General features: G+C 44.2%; 1 protein-coding gene across 2 annotated transcripts in view; it reads left to right on the top strand.

The window, feature by feature from the left end:
• The window catches only part of SERINC5 (serine incorporator 5), a 103,175-nt gene extending 91,505 nt beyond the window's left edge, over window positions 1–11,670 (top strand). For both annotated transcript variants that reach the window (XM_043470766.1, XM_043470767.1), the window contains exons 9-12: window positions 1,175–1,241; window positions 4,235–4,274; window positions 4,926–5,070; window positions 7,124–11,670. In XM_043470766.1, coding sequence (XP_043326701.1) covers window positions 1,175–1,241; window positions 4,235–4,274; window positions 4,926–5,070; window positions 7,124–7,271 — 400 coding nt within the window. In that variant the 3' untranslated portion in view covers window positions 7,272–11,670. The remainder of the gene's footprint in view (window positions 1–1,174; window positions 1,242–4,234; window positions 4,275–4,925; window positions 5,071–7,123) is intronic.
• Window positions 11,671–17,155: the final 5,485 nt, after the last annotated feature.

The following is a 17,155-nucleotide window of genomic DNA, read 5'->3' as shown; positions in this document are numbered from 1 at the left end:
TATTAACTCATAATTCATATGCGCAAAATATAGCACCTTGCGTGCAGGAGCCAGGCGTGTGTGTTTCTTGGGCGCACAGCCATGGAATTGTTTCTGTCACTCCTCAGACCAGGCTCAAGCCAGGACGTGGTAGTGGAGTGGGCGTCTATTAACATCCATCTGCTCAAAGCAGAATTGAAAGTGATGCTGTTGGGCTGAGTGGACCACAAAAGAAACAATGATCTTGGATCCCAGAGGACCTTTTTATGAGGGAAGCTTTTTATTGTTTGTTTGCGTCTCATTGATCTCTTCTCTCCTTGGGGAAGAGGATGAGAATGAGTCGAGAAGACAGTGTTCCCTTTGTGGTTTATTTGGTTGAAATGAGTCTGGAATTCTTGCCTCTCCACTAACAGCTCCCACGGTCCCACCCTCTCCTCTATCCCTGGAGTGGCAGGAGGAAAGGGATTGTTGTATGTCTCACTGAGTTCCCAGTGCTTAGAACAGGGCCCACCTTCAGCAAACATTTGCTAAATGAATCTGTATAGGTTATTCATGTACACTGTATATTTACACATAGAAATGTGTTTAAAATGATCCCCACCCCAGGAAAAAATAAATGCCTTTTTGTACCTCTGTAAGCCAGATTTTACAACGTTTTACCTCTCTAGGCAGGAGGAAAGTGGCAGGAAGAATTTTTTTAAATGACGTTGATAGCTGCAATATACTGAATTTCTAAATAGAAAAACTTGTCTGTCCAAGGCTGATTATCACAGAAAATTGTGACGACCTTCGCTTTTCATGCCTTTGAGTTCTCTTCTAAGTGAGACTAGTCAAAAGGAGGGGAAAGATAACAGTGAAATCTGAAAAGTATGTTGGCATTTGAAGGAGGAGAGGCAAAAAACCAAAGTGAAAACCAAAGTAACAGGACCAAAAGACAAATTTTTTTTTTTTTAAGCTTCTGCTTGCATAAAATGATCTAATGCCATCCATGGAAGAAGACATTGGCTGTTGAGTTGGTCAGCCAGTTTTGGAATAAAGTGGGATATTAAAATAGACAACTTTTATTTAAGCAGAACTGTAGGTTAGAGTGAGCCTCCTTAGAGTCCTGGCCAGGCAGCTCTGCCCTCCTTTGACTTGTTATATGACATGTTAACATGTAACACGTTAACTCAGCTGACCTTTCTGTTTGTCTTAGTTTGACATCGACGACAAGATCAAGTTCTGATGCTCTGCAGGGCCGGTACACAGCTCCCGAGCTGGAAGTAAGTTCATTTCCTTTTCTTGGCCCTGCTTCATCCCGGAAGACCCATTTCCCAGGAAGGCTTTTTATGTGTTTACTTGCATCTTTAGTGGTCTGCATCCCATGATCCCATTTTTTTTACTCAGGAAGGAACATGATTCCTGTACGGAAAAAAAAATGTCCTCAATATACTATAGGATTAAAATAAAATTTGTTGATTTTTCTCCAACAAATTCAGCCTCTGGTGTGGCATCCAGCCACCTCGCTCCCACCAAAGCCCTGGGTAGCTTGTCAGTCTGCTCTCTGCTTTTCTCCTCTGTCGTAACAGAATGCATGTGGGTTGTTTTAACTTCTGGTCCCTTCCCCTAGTGTGTACCTGTCTGTGTTCTCCATACATGGCACAACTGTGAGGTCAGACTGCGGCTGTTGGAAGGAGAAGGGGAGGGACACCCTGTCCTTGCCCTGCTGGGCGCTGTCTATATGTGAGCTTATTCCCTGCAGCAGCTCCAGCAGGTGGGCAATTCATGGGGCGAAGAATAGCAAACAGTGAACAGAGGCCTGCCGGTCAGCAGAATATCTTTTTCTTTCTGATGCAAAAGTCCTCTCCTGAGGCCCTTGGTGGAACATCCACTGAGGTCACAAAAGGTCTAATCAGATGGAAGCAGCCAGAAAGAGACTCCGCCCTGACTCCAAGAATGGAAAGAAGAGGCGTTTCCAGGGTCGGCTAGGACTTGCTGTGTTCTAACCACTGCATCTGTGATTTCATCTTCAAAGAAACCCAAGGAGGCTTTTATCTCCATTTTCCAGCAGGGTGGGGGACAAACAGAAAAGTTAAGTCCGTTCAACTTGGGATTCGCCAGCATGTAAACCATGTACTCTGGCTCGAGTCGGTGCTGTGTTCCCAACCACCATTGCCCAAGATCCGGCTGCTGTCTGCTGGCTCTGCTGCTGACCCTGCCTGGCGTCTGACCCCCGGCTGCCTTTCCCTGCCTGGAGGAAGGGCCCTGGGGTCTGTCCAGATCGGGCGCTTTGCTCTGGGGATGGGCCTCCCTCCACCTGACCTGGAGATAGTGGACCGTTATGAGGGGTTGTCAGTCTGCCAGCAGCGTTCCCCGGCTCTTTCTGTCACTTGGAAGAAGGAGCAGACTGTACTGAGTCTGAATGGGTTGCTGCCTATTCTTCCGAAGAGAATGGCACTAGAAGGCAGGCGGTCATGCTCACCACTGACTGGGTGACCCCCTGCTGAGGCTCGGCCGCTCTGGCTTCAATATCCCTATTGTGTACGGAGTTAAAGTGCAAAGAACAGCAAGTCTCCGCATTAGATTTAAGAGAATGTTTTTCTTCTCATTCCGAGGAAAGAGCCCTCGTGTTTCCCTCTGAACTGGAGCGCACACAGGATGGAAGTTGGTTCACCAACTCCTTGCATCACGTTTCACAGGATAGACCTTTGAAAGAGAGAGTCAGTCATTTCTTGTGGTAACTTAAGCTTCAAAAGAACTGGGACCCCAGCATAACTTGTCTTGGGCCCACTGAATGAATGAATGAATCTTAGACTGTATCCCTTGATCCAAGATTCTGTCAAGACCAGTGCCTCTATGACAAGTTTCCTTGACACAGGAAAGAAAAAGGGCTTGGCTTTGAGGGGTATAAATGGGACAAGGGCTTGGATTCCCACGTCCTTGCCCCCAGCTCTCTGTTCTTTATCATAAAACTATTACCAGCCAAGAGGCGTTGAGGACCCAGCACTTCCTAGACTGTCCTGGTATGTGTTGTGTTTCTTATTCTGTTTACCAGAGTCTTTCTGGAATCAGTGTAGTAATTTTTCGTAAACCCAATGTAAAAAAAATTAAGTTTTTTGTTTTGAGTAGGTCAGAAACCTGGTACGACGTTTGGAAGGAGTCACCCCATGTGTTGCCGTCCCTGGTACCCCTGCTCCCCTCAGGCGGCCAGCTCAGAGCCTGATTCTAGTAGGAATGTAGGTGGACCTCCTGGTTCCAGATCCCTTAGTTTTCCCCTTTCTGAGTCTGTCGGCTCCACCGTCGAGATATCACATGCTGCCTGTTTCCCCTTGTGAAGCACAGACCTGGGAGTTCCCACCCGCCCAAGTTCCTGGCCCAGCTCTGTCACTAAGCTTGTTTAGTGACTTAAGGCCAGGTCTTCAACCTGGCTGACCCCAGTTTCCCTCACCTGAAAGCAGGATAATGACCTCACTCCCTGGTGCCAGAGGATTGCATGGAGCAGCAAGTAGAGCAGAGCGCCAGGCGGGAGCTCCCAGACGGAGGGGACCTTATCTCATTCACTTCATGTTCCAGGCTGAGTTTTCCAGAAGTGGCCGCCAGGGCAGAGCCTGATGTGCAGGATATTTATTAGGGAGGCTTCCCCGGGTGGCTCAGAAGACTGGAAAGAATCTGCCTACAGTGCAGGAGACCTGGGTTCAATCCATGGGTCAGGAAGATCCTCTGGAGAAGGGAATGGCAACCCACTCTAGTGTTCTTGCCTGGAGAATCCCCTGGACAGAGGAGCCTGGCAGGCTACAGTCCATGGGGTGTCAGACATGACAGAGCAACTAACACCTTGACTTTTCAGCACATGCGGAGGAGGGAAGGGGAGTTGAAGGGCACTGCAGTCTGGGCAGAGCCTCCGCTCATCCCACAGGGGCTAGGAGCAGATATGACCCATCAGAACTGTCCCCCAGGGGTTGTGGCCACACCTTGACACCCCTGCTAGGAGCTCTTATCCTGCGTGGGTTGCCCAGGAAGGGCTTGCTTGAGCGTGGGGTGACTCCCAGCTAGGGCAGAACCTGGAGCTGCCGGCCAGAGGCTCCAGCCCCTAGACCATCAGGGAAGAACAGACACTTAGTAGAACCTTTCGAAGGGATGAAGTGTGCAGTTCTGGATTTGGGGTGTAGTTCAGATGGGGAAAATTTGGCACATAGGTGGCCTTTAGTTCCTAACCGATGTGGAGATGGAAAAGCAGAAAGCAAGCCTCCTGACTTGGTTGGTTTTGCCCTCACAGGTAGCCCGGTGTTGCTTTTGCTTCGGCTCTGGGGGAGAGGGTAAGTGGACAACATTCCATCTGGGCCTCCGTGATGCCCTGCAGACCTGTACCATTCGTCTGTAGGCGTTTGGGATTTAGGCACAAATAACTTGAGTGGTAAGAGGAATTCCTTTAATCCAGAGCTGGTTTATTGTTTATATAGTTTACACGTCTTCCCAAAGGGCCTTTGGGATTTGTGTTGATATTCTGGCAGATGAGGAAAAGTTGATATTTTTGGCTCATATTTATAAGTTAAATTACACAGTACATTTTTGAGGAGCAAGAAGTTATATTTTTTTAAAGGAATGCAAATTTGGAAAATTTCTTTCATTCAGCTTACTCTTCTTGAATTGGAGCATTCCACGGGCTTGAGAACTCTTGCTCTGCTGTCACTTTCTTCTGAGTTTATAATAAGTCTTCTGTGTTTAAGAGCTCTCTTCAGTTAAAATAAATGTGCCAGTAGGTAACTCTTACTATTACAGAAGGTTCTGGGGTGAGGTGGCAGCTTGGGGCTTATGGCATAGATGAGATTGCCTGAGGGTACAAGTGGTGTTTGACAGCTTTCCTTCTCAACAGCCTCTGGGTTGGAAATTAGCAAGTTTGGCTTTGCGAAAGTGGTAAGCATCCTTGTGTTCACTCATGGAGTTTGTGCTCACTTTGTGGTTCACAGACGCTGAAGAGAAGCGGAATATGAAAGAGGGCCCACGGGTCATTTATGATGAGAAGAAAGGCACCGTCTACAGCTATGCCTATTTCCACTTCATGTTCTTCTTGGCTTCCCTCTATGTGATGATGACCGTCACCAACTGGTTCAAGTGAGTGGCCCCTGGACTTAGACGTTTTAGAAGTTGTTTTTTAAAAACATCCTCTTCTTGACAGCCTGGAAATCAGATCTGTCGAAGTCAGTTAACCTCTTCTCCAAGACCTGCTGCACTCGTCTTCCCAGAAACAGTCCGAGTTCCTGACAGTCTTTTGGCATACTTTTAACCCTGGAATTTGGTGATGCTTACTGCAGCCTTAAGAAAATAGGAGGTTAATAGCATATGGGCAGTCTATAGAACATAGTAACAGTAATGGGGAAGAACTTAGAATTACTCTTTTTTTCTACTTTGTCTTTTTTTTTTTTTACTTTCATTACAAAAGTTTGAAACATCTCAAAAAAAACACACAAAAAACAACTAATATGTAAGTATGAAAAGTAGCATGGGCCCTCCACCCCAACTCCATAACCACTGCTAATCATATGATGTATTTCCTTTTATTTCTTTCCTGTGCATTTATAAGCCTATATAATTGTTTAAAACATAAATGTGATTACACATATTTTCTCCTTTGAGGGTAGGGTTTTTGTGTTTTTTTTTTAACTAACATAATGTGTCTGACTTACCTGTTACTACGTGAAGATTCTTTCCGATTCCTTTTGTATCTTTCTTTGATCCAGAGTTTCTGTTGGATCATAATTTGGTGTACATTAGGATATACCTAAGGTAGACATTAGAATAACTTAGGATGGGTATTTAGGCTTCCCTGATAGCTCAGTTGGTAAAGAATCTGCCTGCAATGCAGGAGGCCCCAGTTCGATTCCTGGGTTGGGAAGATCCGCTGGAGAAGGGATAGGCTACCCACTCCAGTATTATTGGGCTTCCCTTGTGGCTCAGCTGGTAAAGAATCCACCTGCAATATGGGAGACCTGGGTTTGATCCCTGGCTTGGAAAGATCCCCTGAAGAAGGGAAAGGCTACCCGCTCCAGTATTCTGGCCTGGAGAATTTATTTAGACTCATTGTGCAACAAGCATATGAGTGGCTTCTCCGGGCTCCACTGCTGTGAGTGGCGGGCCTGTATTCTAATGGGGAGGAGGAGAGTGGTCCACATAGTACGTCAGACATTGATGACTACTGGAGAGAAAAATGAGGACGAAGAACAAGGAGTGGGGCGGGGATGGTGGGGGCAGAGGTTGCGAACAGAGGGACAGGGAAGGCTTCTCTGAGATCTTCCCAGACATCCTGAGGGAGAAGAGGGCACTAGAGCCTCTCGTGCTTCCCAGAGATACTTGGGAATTCCTGGAACATTTTGGCTTGGGAAGCTTAAGAAAGGTTGGAGGCAGAAAATAATATATCAAGAATGTGTTAAAACTGGAGCCCTCTCTCACTCCTGGTAGGTAAAAATGGTGCAGGCACTTTGGAAAATAGTTCCTCAAAGTGTTGAACACATAGTTGTTATATGATCCTGCAATTGTACTCCTAATTATATAGTCAAGAGGAGGAAAAAACACGTCCGCGCAAAAGCTTATACACAAATGTTCATGGCAGCATCGTTCATAATAGCTAAGTGGAAGCAACCAAATGCCCATCAGCTGACAAATGGGTAAACAAAAGGTGCCATATCCACACAATGGAATATTCCTCCACGACAGAAAGGAATAAAGTACTGTTACATACTATAGCATGGACACACCCCAAAAGAAATATGCTGAGAAAAGCCAGTCACAGGAGGCCACTGGATTCCATGCCTGGTGACATGTCCAGAATGGGCAAAGCCATACAGATAGAAAGTAGTTAAGTCATCAGGGGCCACGTGGAGGAGGAAATGGGAGGGCAGCTAAAGGGTGCAGGTTTCTTTCTGGGGTGATGAGAATGTTCTAGAATTGACTGTGGTGGTGGTCACACACATCTATGAATATAATAAAAATCGTGTACTTTAAGTGGGTGTGAATTATATTAATATCTGAATTGAGTTGCTAGGGAAAAAAGAAAGGCTGGTGGGGGCTGGGGAGTGGGAGCAGGGAGGGACACACTTGGTGGGAAGAGACCTTTTCACCTCCTGTCCTCTTCCTGCTCTGACCACAGCTGGGTCTCTTGTTTCTACAGCTACGAAAGTGCCAACATCGAGACCTTCTTCAGCGGGAGCTGGTCCATCTTTTGGGTTAAGATGGCTTCCTGCTGGATATGTGTTCTCCTGTACCTGGGTACGCTGGTCGCCCCACTCTGTCGACCCTCTCCACAGTACTCCGTGTGAGGATCTGAGCAATCTCCTTGGTTCTGCAGCGGGAAGTGATGCCCTTGAACAAATATCCCAGGAGTCAGGCAGTGACTGGTACTTTGTGACAAGCTGGCATTCCCCTGGCTGGCTTCAGTGGGTCTGAAAACCCTGCAGGGGGGAAGAAAAAAAATCACTTGATTTGCTTTTTTTAATTCTGAAATTCAAAAAGAAGCTACCAGTTTGCCCCCAAAGAATTGAAAATTTCACCTAAATTGATGCTGAGTGTTTATAGATTTTCTATGTGTTTTACCCCTAAATATTGGGACAGTGGTCAGGCTAGTATTTTCCTTCTGCGTGTTTCTTACCAAAACAGAGTTTGGGGAATGACGTCTTATCACAGGGATAAAAGCTTACTTTGTGTGGCCTATTACCTATCCCTGAAATAGACATGACAAAATCTGGAGCCCTTCGCCTCCAACAGAAGGCAGACCCCTCAGAAGGCTCCACACCTCAGCCTGCAGAACTCCTGCTCACGGTCCCCGGATATTTATTGGCTCCAAGAGGAAGCATCAGCTTTTCACTCCACCCCTGTGCTGTCTCCTCCCAGCCCCGACACGTTTCCCTTTGAAGTTGTGATGCTGGGAATCACAGGCTTCACTCTGCCCTTGCCCTTCCCAGAGGTGCCCTCATCCCTTCGGTTTCAGCATCTTCCTTATAATGTGAAAAAGCACAATTTGCCATCACCGCCCATGTGATTCCCCCACCAGATTGTCACCGCCTGATCTGAGTTACGGCCTTAGTAACTTGTTTTGTAACTCAGGTCAGGCGGTGATGGAGTAATTTGACCCTTACTCATGGTGTTGTTCACATGATGATAGAACAATGTTCGTGTTGTTTTCTTTGCTGTAGTTCTTGTTTGTGGATTGATAGTCATAACACTTTAGGACCTAACCTGGGAAGTTGCTTCTTGACTGAAGCCTGCTGCACCCCTCTTTTCATTACTGAGGTCAACCAGTTTCTCTTCCACTCGAGGCCTTTGAAATTGTGAAAGCAAAAGGGCTTTTGTTTTCCGGATCTGTAATGTGACCACACCATTAATGTCCCTTATGATTTTGGGGGTAGATTTGCTGAGGTGAGAATCATAGGCAGCACCTCAAACAGGGCTGAGCAGGTAAGGCCTCCAATTATACAAGTTGTAGAAGTGACCAGATATACTTAGAAGAAACGGTGGGTGGGGTGGGGAGTTCTTTAATTAAGCCATGAGCAAAAGCCACAGAAATTTCCAAAGTTCATACTCCTAAGGTGACCCTTAAGAGAGATTGACTCTAGGCAGCTGTGTAAGAAGATCTCCATTTTCAGTGTTGATGCTCTCGTCCAGGGAGGAGTTTACACAGTGGAAAGTCCACCGGAGACCCCGGTGGAGACACAGTGGGGCCCGCCTCTTAGTATTTCATGCAGGATGGAAAGAATCCTCTCGGCACCTGGGCAGAGAGTCAGAATGAAAAGATTCGGCCTTTACTTTCCGTGCCCTGCTGTGTGTGTTGGGTCCCCCATAAGCTGGGCTCCAGGGTGCCAAATGCTGACCTGGGAACTTAGTCCCACCTCTTCATTTCCAGTCACTCCTTCTCCCTCCTCTCAAGAAAATGGAGGAGTTGGGTGGAGGCAAGGGGCATCCAGTGGATGAATTCCTCCAGAAACTTGCCTTAGTTACAGTGTTGGAGATTCACTTTTTAAAGGCACTCGTGTGTATGTGAGAGAGCCTTGTTTTGTACACTCGATCAAGTTCTTTTTTTCTCCCCCCCAAGATCAGGAACTCTTCATACTTGGTCCAGAGATCTTCCGTAGGCACAAAAGGCGTGGTTGCCGCGCGTGGCCCACAGTGACGCCCGTGGGGTGGGAGCTCCGTGGTCAGACAGGTGCGGCAGTGGGGTGTGTGGCCCAGCACCCTGGCAGGGGCCACTGCGGTGGCTGGCGCGGTGACAGGCTCGGGTAAGCGAGGTGGCTTTACAGAGATCAGGAGGACAGGCAGGTCAAGAGCTGGCGTGCTGTCAGTGGCTGGTTTTGTTGGATTTTCTTGCTGCTAGGGTCTAGCATCCAACTCTGTGGCTTTGAGCTGGCCCTTCCTGTGCAGAAAAAAGCCTGGGGAGACACAGAGGAAAGGACATCGCCAGTGGCCAGGCTTCCTTTCTTAGCCCCCCTCCCCCGCAGCCAACCCACACTTTCCAGCTGCTTCAGACTTGGTGGGTCCCTGATAATGTTCCTTTCTGAAGGTCAGTCTGACACAAGAAGAGTTACAGTCACTCTTTTATTCTCAACTGAACATTTAAGCAGTTTTATCCGAATGATCAAGAGCGATGTGGACGTTCTCTGAGGACTAAGGGTGTATAAATAAGATGTTGACTTTAATGATTATAATTGTAGAAAACAATACTCAGGTGGTAAGTCAACATCCATGGGTTTAAAGAGTCTACGTTTCTGTGCTATTATGTTTTAAGAAACTGGAAACACAGTGCCAATTGCCTTGCATTGCTGTTAAGGATGATGTTCATTTGATAAATTCACTGGTAATGTTTTCAGAAGAATAGACTTTGCTTCCTACAACTTTTTATACATGATTTTAAAAGTGCATTCTCAGAAGCTGCTGGTCAGATTCCTTTAGCAATGAGAGCTGAAGATTTTTTAAAACTATGTGTAAGCTTCCTCAGTGCTGTTCATCCGATGTGGAAATTTTTTCACTTCTCATTTTCACGAGTAAATACACATAAATAGAGGAAGGGATTCTTCTGGGAATGTTGCTGTTTATGTCTAGATGTGTCACCTGACTGAAGACCAGAGACTCTCTCACCAAAGGCTTTCGGAAACCCTACTTGGTCCTTCCTGGGTTGATTTTTGTTTTGTTTTGTTTTAATACTGGTTAGTTAGTTTTGTTTTTGTCCTCACAATTTCTTGGGAAATGGCTTGAAAGAATTGTTTGCCAGAAGTCTTTGGAGCTCCTTTGTAGAGTAGATGGGCTGTGTGCATGCGGGCTGATGGAGGTTGGGGTTACTGGGGCTTTGGGATTCTGGTGGCCAGCAAGGGTGCTCCCACACCCCTTTGTTTATTTCCAGTTGCTCAGAGATGCCTTCACTATGGTTGACCTCTGTGCAGTGCTAATTCCCCCCACATTGTCTCCTTCTGCCTTTTTAAGATTATTTGCTTATTTATAATAATTTTGGCCAGAAGTTTACTACCATTGGTGCTTCCTGTTACCCTGCAGTGGGAATTCCAGAGCCTGCATGCATTTAAGCTGCCTCGGTCTTTTTCTCCTTTGATTGCCTTTCTAAAGAGCATCTCATTTCGGCGTACATTCATGTCCTACCCCTCTTGAAAATGAAAGGGGGTTTTAGATATAACTAAGAAGGATGTGATCTTGGGCCAAGATCCACTTGTCCAGAGAGCACTCTGGGCTCTCCTTCATTGAGGACGGTGCCAATACCCCTGGGTTCATGACGTTCTCTGTAGGGTATTCTCCTTGATTTACTAAATCCCTCTGGCTTCGTTCTTAACTGTGTTTCCTGCCATCCTTAATATATTTGTAAAGCCTCAGACATTTTAATCCAGTTTTGTATTTTAGGCAGAGATGTGCTCTCTAATATACTCGCTTAGCAGGATACAGGTCTTTTGAATTAATGCTAACCATTCTAAAGATTTCTCTCTCTCTCTCTTTTTTCCCTTCCTCAGTAAATCATTTACAGAAGTGTTCATTTTGAGAGGATGAAGTATTTGGCTTTTACCAAAGAGGTTTTCTTTTTTTAAAAGCAAAATCCTTTCAGCAAAAACTTAACTTGGGAAATGGTGGATTAAGAATGCATTTGTCCACATCCACTTCCATGGGTGTTAATCATGTTTATGTGAGTAAAATGTTGGAAAGAACTCTTTAAGGTAATCCTTTGTGGTGAAGGATCCTGGGAAATTCTCTCAGGTAAAGAAAGCTTGCAGCAGATGGGTAATATATGTCTTGAGAGCTATTTATAAGAAATTTAAGGATTGTTTTTTTTTCCTTTAGTAAAGATTTAAGGTTATTTTACTTTGAAAAAAAAACTACAGAAGTTTTATAGTCATAACTTTGTTACTTTTTAAAACAAAACTTGTCTGAAATAATTAGATATAGCCAAATTATGTGGTTATGTTTTGCTGTTAGAATTTTAAAATGTAGTATGTGTGGTAATCTACTGTTTGAAATTTATAATGGTCTCAGATATGTTTGAGTTTTGGTAACTTTTAAAACTAGTTATTTTTTTGTTTTAAGTCTCAAAGGCACCTATGGATTTATAATTGGGGTTTTTTTGAGTGCTAATTTTTCTATGAAGCAGCCGAAGTTGAGCAGTCTTTTCCTAGGTAGAAAACTCAAAACTTGTTAACTCTGTACTTTAATAAAATTAAAAATTGAAAACTATGGGGTTTTTTTCCTTCTTCTTTCTGTTGAATATATTTATACATAAAGTCTGCCATGTACCATCTTCCAAAGATGTCTTCAAATGTTAATTCAACCTCTCTCAAGTTTCATAGAGTCTGTTCTGCTTCTAGAAGATACAAACAGGAAAACCCAAGTTTTTTGCCTTCTTCAACTTACTTTGCTGTGAAGGGTCTTCACTGCGGCGCTCAGAATCTTCAGTCATGGCATGCAACTCCTAGTTGCTGGACCAAGGATCAAAGCTGGGCTTCCTGCGTTGGAGCATGCTATGTGACAGTACTCATATTTTGGCAGAAGCCCTCTTATCTAACTAACTGAGATTAGGAGACACTTAAGAGTCTTAGAAATCTGTTTAGCCAGAGGATTTGGCACTTCCTTAAATCTTTGAGCTCTTAGTAAGAGGCTTTATCTTGACCTTGAGGCTACATTTTTACTTGTGGCATCTGAGAAATGATAAGTAGTTAATAAAACACTGTGGTTGGAAGGATATTTCATTGAGTGTGTTTCAGTGTGTTGTTAAGTGAAAAAAATTGTTCAGTGTGATCCAAATCCTGCATGTATGAACTCTTTAAAAAAAAATAATAATTCTGGTGCTTGTTAAAACAGTAAGACTTAGGAATTTCTTGGTGGTCTAGTGGTTAGGACTCAGCCTGTTCACTATGCGGGACGGGGTGGGGAGGTGGGGGGACTTGGGGCAGTGAGGGCGGAGAAATCAACTCAATACAAGGATAAGTGGGGATTGACAGCCAACAAGCAGAGGGGTGAGATGGTTGGATGGTATGACTGACTCATTGGACATGAGTTTGAGCAAGCTCTGGGAGACGGTGAAGGACAGGGAATCCTGGCATGCTGCGATCCATGAGGTTTCAAAGAGTTGGACATGACTGAGCGACTGAACAACAAGAAAGCAGAGGGAGGGGGATCCAGTAGATGGAAAATTAAAAGAGGAAACCTTGGGTAGAGAGATTCTCTCTCAAGGTGGACAGGCCAAGTGTAGGCAGACAGGGTAGCGGCCCCCAGAGAAAGAACCAGGCATAACTTTAGTAACAGAAGCTGTTTTAGGTCTGAGCTATTTTGTGGTCTAAGCCTGGCCACAGTGCGTGCCCTTGCAGAGGCATAGGTCTCAGTAGCTAATGATATTAAAGGAACAGAAGAAGGTAAGAACTAGTAACTGCCAGGACAAGGAGATAACCTAACTTTATCAAAGACAACATGTCAGTTGTAAAGACTCCCAGTTCTGGTTCAAAAGTCAAGATTAATCCAAAGCACATTCTTGAGTTGTTTTGCAGAATTCAACTCCACAGGAGTCCTCAACCATCAGATTAACCTAAGAGATGATGGGCTTCCCAGGTGGCGCAGTGGTAAAGAATCTGCCTGCCAATGCAGGAGACGCAGAAGAAGCACATTTGCTCCCTGGGATGAGAAGATCCCCTGGAGTAGGAAATGGCCACCCACTCCAATATTCTTTGCCTGGAAAAGTCCGTGGACAGAGGAGCCTGGTGGGCTGCAGTCCATGGGGTCTCAAAGAGTTGGATACGACTGAAAACAGGATACACACAAGGGATGATGATGATTTTTTCTGATCCTCATGACTCCTACCAACTACAGCCTGGACTCTGTCAATTGTTGCCCCGATTCTGTGCTGCATTCTTTGCTTACACACCTTTGTGAATACGCATGTCCCCTTAGCTTAAAATTTACCAAGTTTTGTTGTTCAGGGAGACACTGCTTTGGGAAAGATCCCTGGTGTTTTCCTTACTTGCTGCAAATAATAATAAATCCTTCCTTCTCTCAATCTTTGGCTTGTTTGTATCTTTTGGCTGTGAAACCCAGCAAGACGCAAACCCAGTTCCTGGGTAACAAAAGGACTTTACACCAAAGGTGGGGGGAATGAAGAACCTCAGATATCAAGGGTGGTGAGTCTTGCTAAGCCAAAGTTGTGCTGCCCTCGCGAGGGCAGAATGGATGTGGAAGGCTAAGGTTGAGGTCTGGTCAGGAAGAGAGCTCAGAGGAGCCTGGTTTGGTCAAGGAGACGGACTTGGTCAGAACACACATGTTGTGCTTGCACGCTCGGAGAAAACGCACCCCAAGTGTACACGTGCTGTTTTGTCCCCACCCTCCATTTCCTTCATATTTTGGGAATTGTTCTCATGGTTGTAGCAGGAACAGTTATTTTCTTTCTGTATAATTGTCATGGCTACAGTTAGTTGATTCAGGCTTGGACTTTTCATTTAAGTTGGATGACCAGCCTCTCTGGAAATTGGACTTGAAGTGAGGCATTGGGAAGCTTAAAAGATGTTGTTAGTGTCTGGTTTAGGTATTAAAGACACAGGGAGAAAGCCAATTTGTGAAGATCTGGGATTAAAATGGATGTATGAGGGGCAGGTATGAAAGAGGGAAGGGGTGGGGCAGAGAAAATGGGCTTCCAGGTTTTCAGGGTGTTCTTAATGTTCCCCACTCGAATCCCATTCTGGAGCCTCTGTTTGAAATAGCAATGATAGCAATTGTTCATTGAGCACTTGATGTATCCTTTGTAAAATTCTCATAATGACCCTGTGGAAATTACTGTTCTAATTTTCATTTTAAATTTGGGGGGGAAAGGCAAACTTTTCTTAAAATCCTCCCTACAGTTATTTTTTTAAACAGAGGTGGCCAAATCTTACCTCTTCCCACCCATCTTCCACCATCTCCTTTTCTTTACCATTTTCCATCCCTCAAGGTTTTCCCTTTTAGGTGAGTTTTTGCTTTTAATACACAGAACTTCCTCTTGGTTTCTGTGTTTACATAGGTATTATATCAGTAAGGAATTGCCTCTGAGTTATAACAGAGTGAACCTCAGTGTCTTAAACGCGTGGGATTTTGGTTCAACATCCCAAGGATGTCAGGCCAAAGGTTACTGTGAATTTCTGGCTCTTCTTTTGTGAACTCCAGGGGCTACTTTGCAGATTTATCTTATTTACACTCAAGCAGAAGACCAAGGAAGAGCTCAGGGCTCCCTGAAGAGAAAAGCACATTGCACATTTCAGCACAGGAAGCATAAAGGTCTGAAATATCTTGTTATTGCCAGAAAACAGGAAGAATTTTAAAGACCCTCTGATGACAACCTAGATTATGTCCAGTAATAACTATTACCTATAAATAAGTCTTGTAATCATTATTGTATGTTTATGTGTGTTTTTCTGCCTTTTAAGGGGAGAAAGTGAGTGAAAAGACTTGAGTTAGAATTACAATATTAATAAAAATTCAAAAGAAGATACAGGTAATTAAGTTGAAAGTCAATGTTTAAGTTACTAAGTTTATAAGGTTAAACGTTTTAGGTTTCATGTGTTTTAAATGTTTTAGCAAGTTTTGTTTATGCTAATGTGAGTCATTGGGTTTTTGAAAGGTTTGAGAAAATCAAATGTATTAAAATTAAATTGTACTTTGAAATTTCTAAGACTTTTAAAAAAAATATGAACATTTTATCACATCACATTTTTAAGCTGAAGTATTTATCACATTTATAAACCAAATGTATTTATCACATTGATAGGCCAAAGAGATGTTAATCAAAAACAAACATAAAATTAATCAATTTGCAAATAAAATGACATGACTTTAAAAGGCTTTAAATTATTTTAAAATATATATATACATAAAAATTAATATATGAAATGGAAGTTGAAACATTTCAGTACATTAAAGCTGTCTTCAAACATAAGAAAAATTTAGATTATTTGGGTGTGTCAGTCAGTATAGGCTAAGATATGCTGTGGTAACTAGCAAGTCTGAAAATCTCAGTGTTTACAATGACTAAACTTCAGTTCTCACTCACAGTGCATTTCAATTATGGACTGTCTGCAGCTGTGCTCCAAGTTTTCTTCATTCTGAGAGCCAGACTGACTGATACAGTAGCCCCTATTTGGGACATTGCTGATGAAGGTGGCTGAATTCGCAGCTCCAAAATATGCTACTTTGGAAAAAGGCAATTGAGAATATATAAGAAAAGTTCTTTGCCCTCCCCTATTTGTGAAAGCAGAACATAAATTTAGAAAAGCGTCCCTCCTCCCCCCTCTATCAGGAAGGACAAGCATTAATCCCTGGAAAGGACTTCAGACCTTTATCCATGGAGAAGACATTGACTTAAATCTGCATGATAAACCTTCCTCTAATTTGCCATGCTTTTCCTGGTCACTTCTTCATCCTTGGCTTGCCCCGTACCTTTTCTTTGCCTTTAGCTAAAGATGGTATTTAAATCTGAGTTCTAAACTACTTTTGAGAGTTACTAATTTTTCCTATATATTTCCCATGTATACATGATGTATAAAATAAAGGGTAGCAAAACATCCCACCCCAAAATATGCCACTTGTGTGTATCGATTATTTTGAGCTATAGCAAGTAAGGAGCAATGAAGGGAGAGACTTTCTCTGAATGCCCCTTGCCTGCTTATAGACAGATCTCCCAAAGGGACTCAATAGTCATAGACCTTGTTGACTAAAAAGATACACAATGTGAGAGTTTTGAGTTAAGTGTTATCTGGGGCAAAATGAGGATTTCCGCCCAGGAAACAATACCTCAGATGGCTCTGAGAAACTGCTCCAGAGAAGTAGTGGGGCAAGTGAAGTGAAGTCAAAGTCGCTCAGTTGTGTCCAACTCTTTGCGACCCCATGGGTAGTCCATGGGATTCTCCAGGCCAGAATACTGGAGTGGGTAGCCTTTCCCTTCTCCAGGGGATCTTCCCAGTGCAGGGATTGAACTCAGGCCTCCTGCATTACTAGCTGAGAGCCACAAGGGAAGCCCAGCCCCTATATAGTTAAGAAGCATATCTGTGAAAAACGTTCAAGGTCAATATGTGTGATTTTGGTGAATGGGGAATTCACACAGTCATGAACCTATCTTACAGAAGATTTTCTGCTAGTCACAAGGAGCTGATGTCACTATGAAGGGATTTAGTGCTTTTCTAGATTTGAGGATTGGGATCTTAAAATCAGTTCCTGAAAATATCTAACTATCTAAGGTCCTCTTCCACCAGTTTTCCTGGACCACAAAGTGCCTCACTCTTCACCGTGAACTCCCTCAGGGGGTGTTGAAGGTCAGCAGCTGCGGCAGCACAGGGTTCCATCTCCAAAGAGGCAGATGGCAAAGGCCCTTGGCAAGTGCCCGTATGTAGTTGACAATCCCTTCCTCGGGGAATGTCATCAGCCAGAGGGGACTAGAAGTTGCCCCCACACCCAGATTTCAGCATAAACCCCCATCTGTTCTTCTAAGGATCCATTTACTTATCTTTCTTAAAAATCATTTACTCTTCCCTAAGATGCCTATTGGAGAAGGCAATGGCACCCCCCTCCAGTACTCTTGCCTGGAAAATCCCATGGATGGAGGAGCCTGGTAGGCTGCAGTCCATGGGCTCGCTGAGAGTCGGATTCGACTGAGCGACTTCCCTTTCACTTTTCACTTTCATGCATTGGAGAAGGAAATGGTAACCCA

Source organism: Cervus canadensis, chromosome 6 (assembly GCF_019320065.1).
Source record: "Cervus canadensis isolate Bull #8, Minnesota chromosome 6, ASM1932006v1, whole genome shotgun sequence".
Taxonomy (NCBI): domain Eukaryota; kingdom Metazoa; phylum Chordata; class Mammalia; order Artiodactyla; family Cervidae; genus Cervus; species Cervus canadensis.
This window is presented reverse-complemented; position numbering and strand designations above follow the sequence as displayed.